Source organism: Poecilia reticulata, linkage group LG14 (assembly GCF_000633615.1).
Source record: "Poecilia reticulata strain Guanapo linkage group LG14, Guppy_female_1.0+MT, whole genome shotgun sequence".
Taxonomy (NCBI): Eukaryota; Metazoa; Chordata; class Actinopteri; order Cyprinodontiformes; family Poeciliidae; genus Poecilia; species Poecilia reticulata.
Window position 1 is genome coordinate 3,937,123 of NC_024344.1, and position 20,804 is coordinate 3,957,926.

A 20,804-nucleotide genomic window follows, 5' to 3' on the forward strand; every position below is an offset into this window, starting at 1 on the left:
AAAATCACAAGTGTAAAAATCAATATTCATGCCTTACAATTCCTGTAAAATAAATCCAACAGAATGTTTTTGATGACATTATTTATCTTGATGTGGCCCAAATTAAAAAGTGAGTTTGCTGCAACTAGAATGTTTTTAAGAATCTTTCAGCAGGAAATCCAAACATAGCAAAGACAAAAATGAAATCCAGAATAATACCCAAGCCTTAACACAAACAGCAGGAATGCTAACCAAATACTAAGCATGAGTGAACAGGTGAGCGACATTCAGTAAACACACCAAGTGTGACGGAGAAAGAGGAAACAGAAGAACAACTTCTGCAAACGAAAGCATGAAGTAAAACTGCCTGCAATACAAATTATAGGAAATCAAATAAGATGAACAATAACTGACCAACCTGAAATAATAATGCCGTATAATTTTATAGTGGATGTCATCTACAGTGCTGCGATAAAGTATCTTCCCTTTACAGATTGTTTCTCTTTGGGGGGTTTGTCCCACTCCAATGTTTTAGAACATAAAACAAATTTTAATGTCAAAAATAAATAAATACAAAAGATAATTTTCAATAAGGATTGCATTTTCCAGATCTGTTTGGGGTTGTGCCACTCCAAATCAATGAGATCAGGTTTGATTTAGTCACCTTTTCTCTGGTATCTTATTTAAAAGACTTTGAACTATGACATGAACTTTTGGCAGTTTTTCATCCTGAACTTTTTTAGTTCGATTCTGGTCACCGGCCCATAAAGCAAACTGAACAGAACTAAGGTCTACACAAACTAATGAACTATGTTAAATCAAAACGTCTCAACCTGAGCCATAAAGTGTTTAAGAGCGCTCAAAGTCCAGGACAGGTCTTCAGTTTCTGTATTATGACCTTGCAATCCCTAATGTCTCCACTAGGTTACACACTCGTTCCACGGCCACTTCCCTGTATATTTTGATTTTCTTTTTAATAACCTGAATATTAACGTTTTTAATGCACTAGTAACCCTCTAAAATTTAATCAGTGCTAGCTTCACTGCCAGTAAGGAATTGTGTTTTCATCTGGTTGACATGGTGACTGACTGAATATCTCAACATTATTATTTTTTAATCTTGATCATTTCTCTATATAACATCAGTTTGGTTGCAGCAGCAAAACATGGTAACTTTTTATGTGTTATCAGTCTTTATGAAGTCCCATGGGTTTTTTTTTCACTCTTTCGTTCAGGTCATTGAAAACGTTTGTACACCACCACCGTTGTTGTTTGAGTTTCAGATTTATTTGCTATTTTCTCTAGATATTTTCAGCAAAGCTGTTTTGTAAGTCTGCACTCTGAATGGAGATAATGTCTTTACATGAACAGGAATAGAGCCTGGGAGTGTGTGCAATAAAATGTGGGATTTTGTTTCTTCTGGCTAGATTTTTTTTTTATTATTGCAAATTAAAAGCCATATTAATGATTTGCTCTTTTAAAGTTGTTTCATGCAATGCTTTCCTTCTTTCTTTAAGGAAATTGAAAAATACATATTTGCTGAAAACAGAAACAACTAATCATTTGCAAAACCAACAGCTGCATACTGACTTTGACTTAAAGATATATTTAAGTAACTCTTTTATTACAGCTGTTATCTAATAACCCGACATTATCTTTTTTGTTGGACCGTTTGTATCTTATCATAGCAGCAGTTGTTCACCTTAAGCCCAAATCTCTATACATTTATGTTCAGTGTTACTGTGGAATAGGTTTTAGACACTTAGTTTAGTAAGCTAATTTGGGTGAAAAAGATTAAATGAATAAGTCTGATACAGAGTCAGCCGAACACCAAAGGCTGCTGAAGGCTGATGATGTGACGGCGTGAAGGCTACTGTCAGTAGCTCCTATTATCCACTTAACTAGTTTTATTCTCACTAAAATATGCAAATAAGTATAAACACAGGATAATGACACTTAAAGATAATTGGTTCACAGCTATCAGTTAAAGTCCTTTTAACACATGCTCTTTTAAAAATTGGAATAAAAAATACTAAACATCAGGATGTTTTGGGGTTTTTTCTATGAATGATCCCATTGTTAAATATGTACAGTAAGTCCTCACTATAAATAACAAATGCAATGTTAATACATTTACTCCTTAATTGCTAGTTTTATCATTTAGATATTTAACATTAATTTATTTATTTAGGAAAAAGCACAAAATGCTTATTTTATCCCCATCCCGTATGCTACTTGGATTTTTTTGTGTATGTATATTTTTTCAATTTAAATAAAAACAAATAACTTCAGTCATCATCATAGATAAGAAATCAAATAGAAAACATGCTCACAAAAAACACAATTTATATTTGGCAAATTTTTTTTAATTGTCTGATTCATATCAATTTATACTTGATGTGCAAAGTTGTCTAAAAATTGACAAAAAATTTTTTTTCCCCTTTCATGTCATGTATGAATACAATAAAATGACTAAAGTTACATAATTAAAAAACAGTCTAATAAAATTCGCCCACTAGACTTTTACATTTTTGTATTTTACTTTTACTAAATTTTATTTAATTTGTTTTTTGAAAGTTTTAATGAATCCCTTTTTTTAATGTTCCTCAATGAAAACAATATTCTAAAGAAAACTGTTGACGTATTTTCCTTCAAAACCATGAGCGTGAGGTGTGCCCGTTACGCGCCGCCGCCCACTTCAACGTGCGCGCTACCGGCGTCCAATCGCGACCGTTAGCCGGGGCCGGGCGACTGCGGTGGGAGAGAGAAAATCTGACCGTCCGTGCCGGCTGATGTGAAAAGTCACGATACCGCAGTCAACCCACGCAACGCCCCAGCACATGCACAGGCCTGCTAAGAGAAATATGAAGTTCTTCATGTGTAAAATGGTGAGTTAGAAGTTCGCAGATGCGTTTGCTCGTTTGTTTTGGCACTTAGTTAGACTTGTTATTTTGACGAGGGATCGCCTGCAGTGTCTGCGCTTTCCCGTTCCCATCTCAAAATGGCGGAGAGGCCGAAAGCTAAGCTAGGCTAAGCTAAGTGAAGAGTCAAAGTTGTCATTGTTTAAGGCAGCTAGTTAAAGACTGTGGGTATTTTACGGCTTTACTTGCCTATGCAGATAGCTTTTGTTATTTCAGAACCAAACGTGATCTTCTTCATCAGTGCGTGATTTGCATCAAAACAGTTGTTTTGGAGCCTAGGTGGCTAACGTTAGCTACGCCTTTTTTGGAAGTTCTGAGCCTATTAGGTTTGTTACTAACACTTAAAATGTCAGAGTTAACCTTATTTCTGTTGTTGGCCTAACTGGATGTGTTCCGCTCAACTCGTATTTGACTGAGTGTTTAATCTAATATACAAACAGTGTTATTCATACTTAAGTTACTTATATTCACCGATGATTGTGTTTATTTTTATTAAGCAGTGCTATGTTGATGAGCCATTGGTTCTTGAGAGTAGATGCCCTGTCCGTGTTGTTGACCGTGGTTGTATAAATCTTTTGCTCACACTTGACAGCTGAGCTTGGTGTTTAGTGTGCTAAGCTAACCCTTAGCTGGAAAGGGCGTTGCTGATGAGCCTCTGCTGCAACGTTGCCCTTGCGCCTCTAGAAGCTCAGAAAAAAAACGATTTTTTTGGAAAATTTGTTACTAAATAAACGCAACTAAATGAGGTTCTGGGATTTTAAATTAGTGTGAAGTTCGTCTTAAATCATGAATAGTATTACAATATAGTATTGTAACAGTTGAGCTATATTTAACTGGTTTTAATCAGTGAAAATAAATGTATGCATGCGAATTATTACCTCCTGTTGCACTGCATGGTTTGTGGTGGGTTATGCATGTTGACTATGGAAGCAACATGTCAGATTTGCATGAAAATATTGATCACTCCCATTATACTTATAAATATGTATGATGTATGCATGAGGTATTTTGGCCATTAAATATTTAGAATACAGACAAGCTAATAGTTTTAATAAACTCTGCTCTAAATGTCAGATAAATTACAACAGTAGATTTATAAGAATATACAATTTCATTACATTTCCCCCCCCAATTTTGTTTCATTTGTTGGCCTATAAAACTGAAAATTAATCTTATTTCTTACTATTGTTTCTTTGAAATGACTGATTCTAGTTATTTTTCCTGAAATAAGATGGCGGATTAGCATTATCATCAGGTTAGGTTATTTATCTCATTGTATTACCGCATTTAAATTTTTTTTATTTTTTGAACAGCCAGTTTCTGGTCTGCTGTGGCACATGCATAGTAATGGAGAACCATTTCTTGCTTAATCCTCAGCTCCAGATCAATGCAACCTTTGGACAACATGTATCCCCATTTTGTGCCTGGGTTGCCATTTGATCTCTGAGTTCTTCCATGTAAACTTCATTACTCACTCAATTAACGAAGTAATCATAATTACTCGTTTTAAAATTGATTTTAATTTTACATTATATTCTTATGATTTGATTCACACTATTTCTCCTTAGCAAATAGCCTGAAATTTTATTATTATTATTTATTATTTTATTTTCTTTACCTATTTGTTAAAAATCACTGTTGTGATAGTATAATACGAGACGGATCATTTGTGGAAAGAAGTCGAGCTCCTCAGTTTTCCCTCTGGTGAGAACCAATCAGAGCCAGGAGGAGGGTCTTAGCACTGTTAATCAAGCTTGTGTATGGCGCTCAGGTGTTGGTATTGAGGGAAATCGTCATCCATGCAAGTGTTGAATGGAACTTGAAATATAATAACCAACCAAACATTTGCAGTTACATTTTCACACATGCTGATATTGCAAAGAAGACTGATTAGATATATTGTACAGCTTTAATCTGGAACCGATAACATCTTTTCCTGTTTGACAGTTTGCAATAAACCATAGTCTCTAATTTCATCTTTGACAGAAAGTACTTGAATTTAAGACGCTAAACAGGTTTGTTGCTGAGGGATAAGACGAAACCATCTCCTCTCCCCTCCTTCCAGTTTTCATCCTCTTATTAGCTAATTATTAAAGAATTTGCAGCAAAGATTAACAGGATAAAGCTAAAGATTCATAATGTTGGTGAAATGACCAGGAAATGTTTAAAATAGGGATGCATAAGATAAAATCAATGCTAAACCATTTGTGTTTATTCTGTAGGGATTAATTTGACTATCTGTTGCTGCGACAGAAAAAGTCAGTGGTTTAATGTTTATCCAGTAAAGAAATGCATTTCCCATAGATAACCCAGTGAATGCTCATTAATTGAGTAAATTAACTTAGATTTTACAGCGTTTTTAATTTTTGTTTGCAAAAGACTTATTAAAGTGTCTCCTCTCTAGTATTAAAGTTTAAATTTGGCAGAGATTACCAGATAATGGTTTGAAATATTGTGAGCTGTTCTGGTTTGTAAACAAACACCTTCTGGTTTGACCTGACCTCTCAGAGACTCGTTTAGCTTAGAGGTCAAACTGAACAGCTCGACTCAAACGTGACACAAACTGCAGGATGATGCATTAAAAGAGTCATAAACTATCATAGATGACAATCAGCCTTTCACTTTATTTTAACCTGACATAGATTAAGTATGAGCTGTTCTCATTGTCTACTTAATATGTTTGAGGTTTTGGTCGCAGATTAAAACAAAGTAGAAAACTAAGATGTTACATTTCTTTTAAATTTAGTTTCTTTTTCTCTAACATGTTGATTGGTTTAATGGTTGGGAGTTGTAGTTTGTTCAAAATGAAATAATTACATTGCTCCACCTGGAGGTGCTACTAACCAGCACTACTGTGTGTTTCAGTGCAATTAAAAATAAAGTTCAAGTAATGTCAGTCTAAAACTGCTACCTAATGGTGGCTTTGTTCACCTGCACACTTGTTTTTATTTAATATTTTAAACGAAGAGAACATGGTGTATGTTTATGTACTTCTGATAAGAGATTTACAAATTATTGGACTAGTCTGCAGGAAAACAGGAGAGACTGCTGCTTTATTCTTTGTACAGGCAGCTCTTCATAGAAATATATTGATTTAATTCTACGCTGCATACATATAAGAGCTGATACTCTAGCAACAGAACAGCCTAGGTTTTTATATATAGAGTGAAGATTCAAAAGAAAATATTTACTTTGAAACAAATGTCACCTGAAGGCATTGCTGGAATTTAGGTGCTGCTGTTTTCTCTCTCATTCAGTGCCGGCATTGTGTTCTGAGAATTGGACTCTAATTTAGACAATTGCACGTCTTAGCCTTCCTTCTTTTGATAAACTGATACATAGATCAGACTTTGCACCTTTTTTTTCCTCTTTATTTATGACTCTTGTTCTCTTGCTTGAGCACCACGTCTAGATCACGATACATTGTCAGTGTGAGGGTAAGAAGTTTTGCAACAATTTGATGCCATTTGAAAAAGTGAAACGAAGACCCAGACTCGAAGTATCACAAATTTCTAAAAGTRTTTGGGTGACAGTTGCAGTTCAGTGATCAGGAATCTTCAGCAGGTGCCGAAGCCGCCGACCGTTATGTTTATGCAATAGTTTGGAACGTGGCCTTTTGGTCAACCGGCTAAATCCCTGCTCTGTTCTCACTTCAGTAACTCATATGTTTGCTGGTTTATAAAGAGAGCTCACATCAGTGGCTTGAATAATTTTAGACATGTAAGTTTTAGTTAAAATCTTATTAATGACTAATTTTTCATGAAACAATATGGAGAGTGAATCAAAACCATACTGGAAAACATCCATTAGTGTCCATTAGGTTTGCATGACATCAGGAAAACGTGTAATTGTGATATTGTTGCTGGATAATAAGATTTTTAATTTTGAATAAATCACATATTCCTGACTTTATTCTTTGTCTTGCTTCATCACAATTGGGGCTGTCACAATAACAAATTTTGCTGGACGATGAATTGTCCCAGAAGTTATTGCTATAAACGATAATATTGTTTTTTGAGACCATTTTCAAGTGATGGTCATAATGGCATGATAATGCAAGAACATATTCTCAAAGATCAATAAACTTTATATTTTAATGAACATTTAACAAAGGAACTGGAAGACAATAAAATGTTTCTAAAAGAAATAAACAAAACAACACATAAAATGGATTATTTAGTCTCTGCAAACTAAATTGTTCTTCAAAGACWGAAGACTTTCATCTAGTTTTTGGTAGAAAGAGAAACGATAAATCATGCAAATGGAAATTATTGAGCTTGTTTTAATTATTTTGGGATTAATTGATTTATTGTGACAGACCTRGTCACAATGTGCCCACCACTCTGTTTGAGCTCATAAAGTACGTATCGCATCTGGGCATCAAGGGGAGCTGAAGTCAAATTAATAAGCCCATTTTTGTAGCCATTAAGCTTTTCAATTGATATATTTTGCAGCAAACAGAACRCAWGGCGATAACGTCACCTAATCCCAGACAGGGTCTAGTTAAAGTCCTGGCTATCTGTTTAGTGATCCTGTTAGCTGCCGTCCCGTCTCTCCTTTACGTTGCATCGTCAGCTGTTTGGAGGACTAGTGGTCCGTCTCTCTCTCTCTCTCTCTCTCTCTCTCTCTCTCTCACTCACTCACTCACTCACTCACTCACTCACTCACTCACTCACACACACACTTTATGTTGTCTGGTGTAGCTGCTAAGCAGCTTAGCGCTTTACAGCACCAACCTTCACTGGAGTTCAAGAATGAACACTAGTTTTCAGCCGCTGAATGGTGTTTTTACTTTGTGTTGTTCAGACTTAAACTAAAATCAGGATTAAAATATTTAAACTTTGGATGAAATATTATTTCAGACTCTTTGTTTTGACTGAGAATTTAAATAAAACCTCAGTTATACAAGGAAGATCAGCAGATGTTTTCATTTATCCAGCTTCTTTTGTATCTCAGACATTTATGACGTGCATTAATTGCAACTTAGCTATTTGGTAAAAAAGTATTAATCTGATCAGAAGTGGTTATTAGTGGTGAATTCGCTGGGATTCAACAATTGCAGTTTTCTGGCCGATCTCCAATTACCGATCTTTTTAAAAAGCCTAACCTGCCGACTCCAATTTTGGTCAATACCAATTGTTTTTGTCTGAAATATTGCTCAGTATAGCAAGAAAGTTGCTGAACTGGCAAGAGGGGGTTGACTATTGTTGGCTGTAAACGTGCAGACCTGACCTGGTGGGCCAGTCTGTCAGCCAAACCTACCTGCAGAGCAGAAGAGGGTTTTTAGATGTTGGCYGAAATAAGGTCGGCTTCACATGTAAAAATGGGCCTATCACAGATCTCCCAAAATTAAGGAAATCGGTACCGATATATCAGCTGGCCGATAAATCGGTCCGTATACCCCTAGAATTAACCGTTAAAAAGCCAGAGGTTTTTTCATTTGGTTGATTTTAAAGGCCAGATCATTGAGTCTGTCCGAGTACGATGTGACATATTTTTGGGACTTATCACAAAAATATACATTAACCTGTCGCTTGTTTGTGAACATTAATGTAGAGAGATCATGATTCACATCATGKGGGTSAGTGATGGGATTCTCCCAAACGGATCCATCAGATTGAAGGTTGTAAAAAGTTCATAATTTAGCTTMTGTCGAATTAACTCGCCAGCTGAAAATCATATAATAATTTTTATTCCTTCATTTTCTGTTTGAAACAAAACGACTGCATCTACTAAGAACAGGAAGCACTTTTTTTATGATCGGCATTAGTGACATTTTTTAAAATTAAAACAAAGCRGGGATGCAGYTTAAATATTCTCTAGAAAAAAAAATCATACTTGGCAGCTGTGGTTTTAAAGAAAACCAGAAATCTGAATTTCCTGATTGTTGCCTCTCCAGTCAGGAGGAAACATGTGACTCTTAACTTTTCTCTTAATACACAGCTCTGGCAAAAAAATTAAGAGACCACTTAAAATGATCAGTTTCTCTGATTTTACTCCTTTTATGTATGTGTTTGAGTAAAATGAACATTTGTTTTCCTCTGAACTAATGACACGTCTCTGAAACTACAAGCAAACATGTAGTATTTATTTGCAGAAAATAATGAAAAAGTTGCAGTGCTTTCAGACTTCAAATAATGCAAAGAAAACAAGTTCATATTCATTTAGAAACAACAACACTAATGTTTTAACTCGGGAAGAGTTCAGAAATCAATATTTGGTGGTATCAATAAAACCCGGAGGTTTTAATGGGGTTCAGTGCATTGGGCTCCTAATTTTTCCAGAGCTGTATGCTTGCTTCCTAACTTTTTATTTTACGTCTAGATAGGTGCATATTCAGTAATAAATTAGTGCAATTTTCTGTGATTCAAGATTTTACATTTCTAGCATCAGTTTTATAAAAACAATCTTTCTACTTAAATCTAAATATTTATTTTTTGTTTTACTTTCTTTCCACTAATRAAGGATAMAAAATTTTCACAACTTTCTGTCTAAGCAACTCAAAAGCTTCCTGAAATGAAGATGGAGTTCTTCTAAAAACATTAATCAGCGTTTTCCTTCTCTCCATCAGGTGACGGATATGTTGTGCCACTGACTGAGCGGGTGACATTTGGACCGTCGTAAACTTTCTCGGCGCCTCATAGCGGCACAGCAGAAGCTCCTCCAGGTTCGCCGTCCTCCTCCGAGCGGCTTTCCCTTCGCCACCTGCGATCCTCGGCGGGATTGGGCTCCTCCCCACCCAGCGCTTCACCTCAGCCTCACCTCCCCGCGAGGGAGCGAACAGCAGCCGCCATGGTGCTGTCACAGAGACAAAGAGATGAACTGTGAGTGCAATTATAAGTAGGATTACGTGTGAGCAAGAACAGACATGCACGCTGCAGCTCATTACCAGCAGCACCTGCAGGTTGGCTAGTCGCACTGCGGCGCATCGCACGTTTYCCTTTTGAAGCCGGTCCAGAAGTCCACACTGTAGAGGCGAAATGAAATCTTCTACAACAGCGGCGTCAAACTCATTTTCGTTTTGGGCCAAATCAAGAWCTTGAATGYTCTTAAGGGGCCGGATGTGCCAGAATGTACTGATAAAACCTGTTCGCAAACGGCTAAAATATCAATTAATTCTTAAAATAAAATATCATTGCACATCTTTTCAGCCCCTCCAGGATTTTGTGATTCTTTTAGTGATTTATTTATTTTTTTGCAAGAAAATCTTAAGTATTTGTGATACTAATTTGAAAATATTTGTGCTAATGCGTAAATGCGACTTTATTACTTGCTGTATAGGTCATGGACTTTAATCTGACGTTAAATAAATCCGAGGCAGCTGTGTAGTAMAAGTAAAAAAGTTTTTGACAATTTTTGAGAAAAATCTGCAATAAAATCCCAATTATTAGCACAAAAAATGCGGGGATTTGTTTTTTCTTTTTTGTTTTTTTTTTTTTTTGCGTGAATTTCCGCAATACTCAAGAAACTGGAGGGACTGATTGATATAATGTGGCAGTAAGAAGATAAAAACTGCATTGATTTGATTGATAGCATAATATTTAAGCACACTTAGTGTTTAGTCTAGACTCTAGAGGTCCACATAAAAAGCTGTGGCGGGCTGGATTTGGCCCATGGGCCTTGAGTTTGACACCTGGTGTTGTACAACAATCTGAAATCAGTGGCGGAGCCTGAAGAGACGTGAGCTGCAGGCGCTTCACTTGATAGCTGCTTGGTGAATATTTCATAACCTCCATCAYAGCAGGAAAGAAGYGAAGGGGGATGGGGGCCGACGAGCGTTACGCCGTTATGACCTGCACCTCTGGTTAAGCACAGASGGCAGACAATCAATATTTAATGATTTTTTTTTTACTTATTGCTGCTAATCCCATTGATATTCTAATGTTTGAGGGCCAAGTTGAATTAAAGCAGCGAGGGCCTAAAGTTTGTAGTCTGCAACAGTCTGGGCGACTCCAAAGAAGCCCAGAAGCTTCAGCCTAAATTTAGCACTTCACTCATGAAATATTCACCCTCCATCTTATAAAAAGAACCTGTTTCCGCATTTATATAATTTTTGTGTCTCCGTATTTGTGTTAAACCTCGCTGCACCACCCGGCTCCCTCATCTGCCTTCATGACGAGTCGATGGTTTCCATGGCAGCAGCAGCACTGTTTCCCAGCACACCTTTTCTTTATTTTTATTTGGTCTTTTTCCAGAAAAATGTGATTCGTTTCTGTTTGCTCAGGCTGACATTTAGGGTTGAGCTGCTAGACGCTCCTCTGTTTGCCTGGGCGCGGTCTGCCATATTTTAAGGAGGAACGTCGGCTAGTGTCGATTAAATGGTGTCACGGTTTATGTGCAGACATTCAACTGATTTATGGCATATTCAAGATAAAGAGCACAAACTGTAAGTGGGATGAAATTGGCCTTCAGATTACTAATACTGTTTCTTTTTCTAGAAATCGGGCTATAGCTGACTATCTTCGTTCCAATGGATACGAGGAAGCCTATTCTACCTTCAAGAAAGAAGCAGAATTAGATATTGTAAGGAGCGACAAATTGAAGAATAATGTTTTTTTTCCTAATGGGAGGGGCTTCCTTTCTGAGAATCTGTTTGCTTTGGTCATAGAATGAAGAGGTAGACAAGAAGTATGCCGGGCTTTTGGAAAAGAAATGGACCTCTGTTATTAGATTACAAAAGAAGGTAAGGAGAATCTTTATACACTTATGTTTAATCCAGGGGTGACCAAACATTTTGCAAGTTATAATAGGTTAAAATAAAATCAAGCAATTACAGTTGTCTTTTTGTAGAAAAAGGATAGAGCCAACACTTTAAAATGATTTTGCACATTTTTCTGTATTAAAAGAAATTGAATCTAGTTTTCAAATTAAAATAAAAAAATATAACTCGTATTAATTCAAATTCTTAATGTAAAGGATGACTGTTGGCAGGAAATGGCTCCTGTAGCAGTCTGTGTTACAGTGAATTTGAAGAAACCTCTGACTGAAGACACTCTATTTTCCCAAGACGGTCTCATAAAATTCTTTTCAAATTCTTTTGGGCTCGACTGAACAAATTTATTCAGTTATAAGAATAAGATCTGAGTTGCTTTCTTTCAAAATAAAAGCTGATTTAGGAACAGCAAAGTTCTACTTTTTATAAACGCTCGGTTATAAAAATACAAATACTTTGTATTGTATTTAACAGTTTCCATTGTTTTGGTTATCATTTTACCATGACTGAAAATTGGAAAGTTTTCATTTGTGTCATTCTTGAATCACTCCAATGGCCACAAGTGGCCTCCGCGCCGCCCTTTGGACACCCCTGGGCTAATGAAGTGAGAATGAGCGTTGGTTCTGTTTGTGAGACGCTCTCCTTGCTGGTGTAGGTGATGGAGTTGGAGTCGAAGCTGAATGAGGTGAAGGAGGACATGACGCACGGCGGACCCATCGGTCAAAAGAGAGACCCGAAGGAGTGGATTCCCCGCCCCCCGGAGAGATACGCCCTGAGTGGGCACCGTGCTCCAGTGACACGGGTCATCTTCCACCCCGTGTTTTCTGTCATGGTGACGGCCTCTGAAGATGCCACCATCAAGGTGACACGCTGACTGCATGAGATACATGCAGTGTGACACGCTGACTGCATGAGATACATTTCACTGAGGTTTCAGCTTCAGCATAGAAGCGTTACTGCAGCATAAATCAAACAAAGCTAGCACCCTTACGGGAATACATTGGTGCCATCTTTACATGCACGTTCACTTTAAACTGTAACCGGATAAAATAAATGCGCTGCATGTTTATGAAAACAATTTAAAGATGGAGCTGGTAGATTAACATTAATTTATTTTCAGAGGTGGGCAGAGTGAAAGAGTAGCAGTACTTCAACATGTTTTTATTAAAGTAAAAGTAACAAGTACCCGTCTAAGAAATTACTCAAGTTAGAGTAAAAAAGTATTTGGTAAAAAGTCGACTTAAGTACTGAGTAACTATTCAAATTATCAGTCATTTAATATTAAAAATTACATAATCAGAGGCATTTTTTGTATTATTTCTTTTTATCAACTTATTCTGTTATTGTTTTTTTCCCCAGCACTTTGGTGCAGTCTTAAACCTGTCTTTAAAAGTGATATATAAATAAATTTGACATTGACAGATTTTTGTATTTTAAGGACCCAAACGACAATAATTCATAAAAATAACAAATCAGACAAAATACATTTTTCTAAATCAGTTTATTTCAGAAAGAACTGATGAAACTTTAACAGAAACTGCAGCTGTGTGTGTTTGGTGAATTTTGGGTTAAAACTTGTTTGTTTTTTTCATTCAGTGGGTAGAAAATCCAGAAGTATAACTGAAGTAAGAGTAGAAATACTTCATAATAAAGTTACTCAAGTAAAAGTAAAGAGTAGTAAAAATACTCCTAAAAGTACATTTTTGTCAAAAAAGTTACTCAACTAAATGCAAGTAGCTGCTACCCAACTCTTATTTTTAAGTGCTTTACAATAGTTTTCGTACCTTTTAGACCATTTATGTTTTATTAAGATATAATCATAAATGCTGAATGTATTTTATTGACGAACGGTTTGGATCGTCATTCTAGCACTTTAATTATTTGATATAAATCAACCCGTTCCACCTCTGGCTGTTTGTTTTAGGTCATTGACCTGATGGAGTTTCAGGTGTTTCCTGACTAAATCCAGGATGATAAAAGCTGTGGTTAAAACTCATGCAGCAGATCCTGAGCGGCTCTGACCCTGGAGTTCACAGCAGATCAGAGGCTGCTTTCCGTTTTATACTCACTTCCTCCCATTAACATGCCGCCTCCCTCCTTCTCCTTTTTCTGCTGTGTCACTTCTCATCTATGAGAACACGGGACGATTCCTGTCTTGTTTGCTCTAAACCCAAAGCACAGATCCTAATCTGTAAATGTTTCTTCTTAAACCTGCACTGCTTTTAAGTTTAATTTGTTAGAATTTGATTTTATGTGAAATTGAAAAACTGTTTGTGTTATTCTGGGTTTCTCAGCGAGTCTTTGGATTCCTTTGCTAAAACACATTTTGCTTGATCATCTGCACTGATCAGAATGTTGTGACAGTTCCAGCAAATTACATTTTATCTTTAATAATAGCATAAATTATGTAGAGAAGACATGAAACAATATTTTCCAGCCTTCCTGAATTGAGTATCAATCAGTTTGTTTTGGCAGCAGAGGTGATGTTACTCCATGTGTGTAAAACACAGCTTTCTCTAGATTTTGGAACAAAAGCAAATTGATTAGAGTGGAGATTTTAAACTGATTTTAGCTGCCATAACTAAAGCACCAGTCTGCATGTTTAGTCCCTCCAGACAGTAAAACATTTCCAGGTCCAACATGGATGTTAAAGATGTTTTTTTATTTTTTATTTAACGTGGCTGATTTCTCTGTTCAGTCCCAGTTTGTAGTTATTCTTTTAGGTTTTTTTTCTATTTAGGATTTTAGTTTTAAGCCCCTGACTGATTCCTGTGTGCCTTCAGGTGTGGGACTACGAGGCAGGAGACTTTGAACGAACCCTGAAGGGACACACGGACTCGGTGCAGGACATCTCCTTCGACCAGACGGGGAAGCTGCTGGCCTCGTGTTCGGCTGACATGAGCATCAAACTCTGGGACTTCCAGGGCTTTGAGTGCATCMGGACGATGCACGGTGAGAACATTTACAGATTTAATRACGCCGTTTCAGAGCGACACGCCTGCAGATGCTAAAGCCACATCTGGGTTCTGAATTACGTGTAAAAAAAAAAATGTGTACAATCCAACACTAAGGGGAAAAAATGGCAGCTCTATTAGAAAATGTTTTTGTCACATGGGTCAAAATAGTCAAGTAAAAAAAGAAAATGAAGAAAATAAACGTAATATCAAGCAAATTAAGTAGTAATTCTATGCTGTAAAATAATGTTATTCATTGTAGATCCAAAAATGTAAACAAGATTTTGCACATTTCCTATATTAAGTTTTTTTTTGTTTTTTTTGAGGGTCAGCTGAAGAAGTTTATTCAGGTCTTATTAAGCCACTTTCAGTGGAAATGTTTATTATATTTTAATGAAATATATCAAACAAGGTTAATAAATTAAACATGAAATTAATTTCTCTGTTTAATTTATAAAAAAATTTTAAATTACACACGATAAATAATAACTTGTTTAATAAACATGTTATTAAACAAGTTTAATGAGTTAAACTTGTTTAATTAAAGTCGATTTAGATCATACCATAAATTTAACAAATTATTTTATTAAATGGATTAAATTAAACTTGTTTAATACATTGAATTACATAAAATAAATTTAAGTTTAATTTAATAAATTTAATTTCTTACATAAATTTTAATAAAATTTATATCATCTTTAATAGACGTGGTTCTATTTATTATAAAGCCTGGTTTTTAAACTTTGTATACTTTGGGATGTTGCAATAAATTATGTTGGTTATATTTTATTCTTATCATAAATGAAACGTCTCCGTCTGCATCAAGACCCTGTTCTGGAGTTTGTATCATTCTGRAACTGCAGTTGGTGGGCCGCTCAAAATCAACCTAAGGGCCACTAACGGCCCCCGGGCCACACTTTGGACACCCCTGTAACATTGCATATGAATGATGTTTTTGGGTTTCATCTGACTAAATATGTTATCGGATCCATTTACCTGATGGAAAATTGAAGCAGGCTGTTTTTCAGCAGGGTGGTGATTTGTAAGAATCTCCATTTTGACCTAAAATAATGAAGACAAAYGCAGATCAGTGACTAAAGRYGAAACTTTGCTTTTCAGGCCACGATCACAACGTGTCGTCCGTAGCAATCATGCCAAACGGTGACCACATAGTTTCTGCCTCCAGAGATAAGTCCATCAAGATGTGGGAGGTGGCCACAGGGTGAGTTCGCATTTCATTTTACATGTTTTATGGAGATTTTTTTATAACTAATTTGCAGCAGAAGTGCACTTGTGTAAGTCGAGCTGCATGTGTGTGTGTGTAGGTACTGTGTGAAGACATTCACAGGCCACAGGGAGTGGGTGAGGATGGTTCGCCCGAACCAGGACGGCTCATTGATCGCCAGCTGCTCCAACGACCAGACTGTGCGCGTCTGGGTGGTCGCCTCCAAAGAGTGCAAAGCGGAGCTGCGGGAGCACGAACACGTGGTGGAGTGCATCGCCTGGGCCCCTGACAGCGCCCACCCCACCGTCCTGGAGGCCACAGGCTCAGAGGTAACCCCACCTTTTCCTTTGACAAGGACGCCGAGTTGAGAATCCAGACGGTATGCCTGTAAATACCTTTTGTTTTCTCAAATGAATCGTATTTATAATATTTCGATGCCTCTGCTCCTTCTGGTGTGAAAGATGACGTTGTTGAATATCAGGTTTTGTCAGTAAATTATGGGTGCAGATGTCGCTGTGCATCGCAGGGTGGGATTTTTGGGGATTTGTGTCGGCTCTCCAAATGGGACTCTACAGACGACAACTACAAAGAGAAAACTCAGAGTTTATCAGAAAAGAGTTTAACGTCCCAGATTAAATGAGACTGGAAAATTTTACAGTTTTGTAAACATTTTTTTATATTTTATCTTTTAAAAGCAGAAAAGTGAAATATCTATTTGTGGGTTTGCAATGATGACAAAGAAATCGTCCTGGAAGTTTTTGTGATAAACAATAATGTTGTTTTCAAGTATCATAATGGTGATGTCATAGTAATACGAGAACATATTCTCAAAGAGCAATAAACTTTAATTCCTAATGAACATTTAATACTGGAACTGGAAGATATTTTAAATATACAGAATAAATAAAACAACAAATAAAATGTCTCTAAACAAAATTGTCTTTCAAAAACAAAACAAAGCATCAGACTGAAAACTTTTCTCATCCAGTTTTCGGTAGAGAGAGAAAAATTATAAATCATCCAAATGTAAATTATTGAGTTTGTTTTAATTTATCATGCGACTAATTGATTTACAGCCTTTTCGATGCGTCACCCCGTCGCCTGTGTTTCTGTTTTGCAGAGTAAAAGGAGTGGAAAGCCTGGCCCCTTCCTGCTCTCCGGCTCCAGAGACAAAACGATTAAAATGTGGGACGTCAGCATCGGGATCTGCCTCATGACTCTGGTGAGTGGCAGGGAGGACGCTGGGCGGCGTTTCTGGCCGAGCGTTGGGTAACGAGCCTCGTGTCCTCAGGTGGGACATGACAACTGGGTGCGTGGGATACTGTTTCATCCTGGAGGACGATTCATCGTGAGCTGCGCCGACGACAAAACAATCCGGATCTGGGACTACAAGAACAAACGCTGCATGAAGACCTTATCTGCTCATGAACACTTTGTTACCTCTTTGGGTGAGATTCTTTTAATTCATTGATACCATTTTTTTTTTTTTTGTCTGAAATGTCGCTAAATATAGCAAGAAAGTTTCTGAGTTGGCATCAGTGAGGTGACTACTGTTGGCTGAAAGAGTTCAGATATGACCCGGCGGGCCGGTCTGTTGGTCCAGCCTCTCACAGGACTGTAGGAAAGCACTGTGGCTGATTTTTTTTAAAAATCTTTGCTGACGTAGATAAGATTCTTTACATGTGTCGGCCGATCACAATCTCCCAGAATCAAATAAATGTCGCAGATAAATCAGTTGGCTAATAAATCGGTGCATTAGGAGACAGTTTGGTGTAATGCAAGATTTTCCAAATAAGTTTCAAGAACATTTTTTTTTTTTTTAAGAGAATGTAGAAAAAAACAGTTTTTCTAAAATGGTACTTGTTGGGGTTTTTTTGTTTTTTTTTTTTTTACAGATGACTGTCTTATTTACCATCTGTAACAAATTCCTGGTTGAACAGAATTTGGATAATTTTAGGCAAAACTTTATTGTTGTAAACTTGCAGCATTCCTGGCGTGTTTAAAGTTAAGAGTGGTGCACATGTTGGGGAGGGTTCTGTTTGGCCCGCCTCCATCATGAGTGGAAAAGCAGCATAATTGGTTCACTGTTCCAAGAAATGAAATAAGACACCAGTATGTTACTTCTGGAAACTCACTGATTTTTATCTGCAATCTGTGGCCAAACAAAAGCTTCTTAATTCGTTGGATTCCTCTTTTTCACCATACTTTAGCTTCTGGAGTTTGTCCTACTTTGATTTCTGTTTTTATTTTAATCCCTGCAAGGATTCTAGAAAATGTGTTATTTATTTTTTTTATTATGCTAAACATAGGGATGCATGATGCATCAGCTCTGACATCGGTATTGGCCGATATTCGTAATTTTTTAATATATTGTATCAACCCGATAAATAAAACTGGGCCGATATTAGCATTTGATATGCCATTGTCTGTTTCTGGTCTGGTTTTTTTCCTAAAAGTGTTAGAACAACAGAGAAATGCATATAATATCGGTTATCAACCCAAATTTTCTTATCAGTGCATCGCTAGCTAAATATAATGCAACAACAAAGAAGCTGCCCAGAAACGGTTCCCTGAACACAGGTTTAAATCTTTCTTTTGTTTGTTGCAGATTTCCACAAGACGGCTCCATACGTGGTTACGGGCAGCGTCGATCAGACAGTCAAAGTCTGGGAATGTCGCTAAGACTGCCACCATCTCTCCCCCCCTACCCTGCTGCCCCCGATTCCAAGGATTTAAAAAAAGAGAAAAACCAAAAAAAGATCCCCGCCGCGCCATGCTAGCCGCCGCTCCTCAGCTCCCTCCGCCCCGACGTCCAGCCCTTCACCTCTCGCACTCCAAATCATAGTTGACCAATGCGCTTTACCTTCCCCTCGCTCCTCCCTACATCGATCCAGCCCCATTAAGATGACTATTGTCCTTTTTGTGTAAATTATTCTGGATGTAGGATACGCTTAATAAATGTCACGCAAATCTCTGACACATAAACACTCAAAATGATAATAAATATCTTTGCATGGTGACTCAAACAAGAAAAAATAAATAATTCAATACTGTTAGATTTACAAATTTCCATACTGTTGTCATGACTTCCCACTGGGTCAAAGGGTAAATGTCTGTGTGTGCCGGTGCAGATAGATTTAACTGAGTGCACTAAAACCAATGGCACCTCCTGTTGACGGGGTTTAGGTTATGTTTAGTTTTTCTTCTATTTCATGGCTCCTTTCTTGTGGTCTGTTGCTGCATTTATGGGGGAAAAGGAATCTGAAGGAAAATAATCAAACCTGTTGCAGCTTCACAGTTTATCGCATTAGTTTGACGTCATGCAACGCAAAAACGCAAAATCTTTCCCGAGTGTTGAGTAGCTTTTCAGCAAGATATAGGAGCTTGTGCCAAGTAAATAATTCATTATTATTGATGAAAATGTCCCAGTTCCACTGGCGCCGTTACCTAGCAACGCCAGTCAAGTCCAGGCCGTTGCCTAGCAACGCCAGCCAAGCCCAGCCCAGTCCGTCACCTAGCAACCCTGTTGTAGTTTTTTGGCAGATTATTTCACTTATAATAAGATATTTTTCTCCTGTTGTATGTGAAATAATCTGCTAATGGAAATAGTACTTTTTCAATATTTACTTAAAACAAGCTCATATATATTGCTACTTCAAAGTTAGTTTGGTTTTAATTCAAGTGAATTAAGGTATTTGCGCTCGAAACTACTACGACTTGGTAAGATTTTGTGTTTTTGTGGTGTGAGTGTCTGTATTTTCTTATGTTTTGACAGGAGAATCTTTCCACCTCATCCAATCCGATGGCGGGCAAAGCTTCTCGCCACTTTGATTTTTCTTCTTTTAACCAAACGGATCGCAAACGAGCCCCCAACAGGAAAGTGTGTTTTACAGAGGAAAACGTCAGCTCACCTGTTCATGAGGTGTGTGTGTGTGTGTGTGTGTGTGCGTGTGTGTGCCCCTCCAGAGAATCGCCCAGTGCCCTGTTGCTATCTCTGCCTTGATAACCCGATCCAGGGCTCCGTCACAGGATTTTCATCCAGCTTTCTGTGGTCCCACTGCTCTCTTTGCATACACTCACTAATGCACATACACGCACAGTAAAAAAATAAAATAAAAAAAGTTGTGTATCAATATATCTGGATGTCATTGTTTGCAGCATAATGAAATAAAATTCTGTAAATATAGTTCCTCTGTGTGCTTCATTTTAATGGAGTGCAGTACTGCTACACGTCCTGCAGGGGGCGTCTAACGCATTCCTGCTCCAACATACTGGAATTGCCTCGTCAGCGTACCAGAGGCATGAGGTTGAGCTACTGGTTATGTTCAGGTGTGTTGAAGGAATGCATTTACATCTGGGTCAAAAAAGGTTAACGATTTTATCTGGCCCCCAACTGTTAAATTTGGTGTTTATATGCAGATGAGGCTTTTAAATTATCAGGGTAAAAATTGTTACCAAGATAATTTTCTTACACAGGAAAATGTAAAGTGCAACACAAGTATTCATCTTTTTATGACCAAGTTTTAACAAAAGGTAAAACCAAGTTTATCCAGAGACTTTTACTGAAAAGATAATTTTGCTGCACTCAAGTCAGCTTTTATTCTTTCTTAAACTTGGCAAAATACAGTAAGTGTTTTGAAACGGTGACCCAGATTCTGTTCTAATTACTGAAAACGTATTGAATTCGTCTTTCTTTTAATACACCAAACATGCAGAAGCTGCTACGGTGCATTAGGGCCACTATAGAGGAAAAAAAGTTGTACATTTCTGCAAAAAAATTTTGACCGATCTCAGAAAATTACCAGAAAAAACTTTGAAATCTCTGAATTTCAAATGTTGAACATTTTCTTTTGAAAATTTTTCTTGAAAATTTCCAAGTTTTCTAAAATTTGTGATAAGTCACAAAATCGTTGACCTTTTTTTTTTTTTTTCTCTCTCTCCAATAAAATGTACTCGGGCCACTTTGCTTGACTTTATTTTGGGGTTTTTGACCTGCAACTAATTTTGAATCTA

The 20,804-nt window shown here is 37.1% G+C and overlaps 1 protein-coding gene across 1 annotated transcript; it reads left to right on the top strand.

The window, feature by feature from the left end:
- The first annotated feature begins 2,675 nt into the window (after nucleotides 1-2,675).
- Nucleotides 2,676-18,861, top strand: LOC103475636 (lissencephaly-1 homolog A-like). The gene is made up of 11 exons (XM_008427426.2): nucleotides 2,676-2,866; nucleotides 9,471-9,723; nucleotides 11,338-11,422; nucleotides 11,508-11,582; nucleotides 12,268-12,474; nucleotides 14,396-14,564; nucleotides 15,686-15,788; nucleotides 15,892-16,120; nucleotides 16,912-17,013; nucleotides 17,083-17,239; nucleotides 18,400-18,861. Exons 2-11 carry the CDS (start codon nucleotides 9,692-9,694, stop codon nucleotides 18,471-18,473), a joined length of 1,233 nt encoding a protein of 410 aa, XP_008425648.1. The 5' UTR covers nucleotides 2,676-2,866; nucleotides 9,471-9,691; the 3' UTR covers nucleotides 18,474-18,861.
- The last annotated feature ends 1,943 nt before the right edge of the window (nucleotides 18,862-20,804 follow it).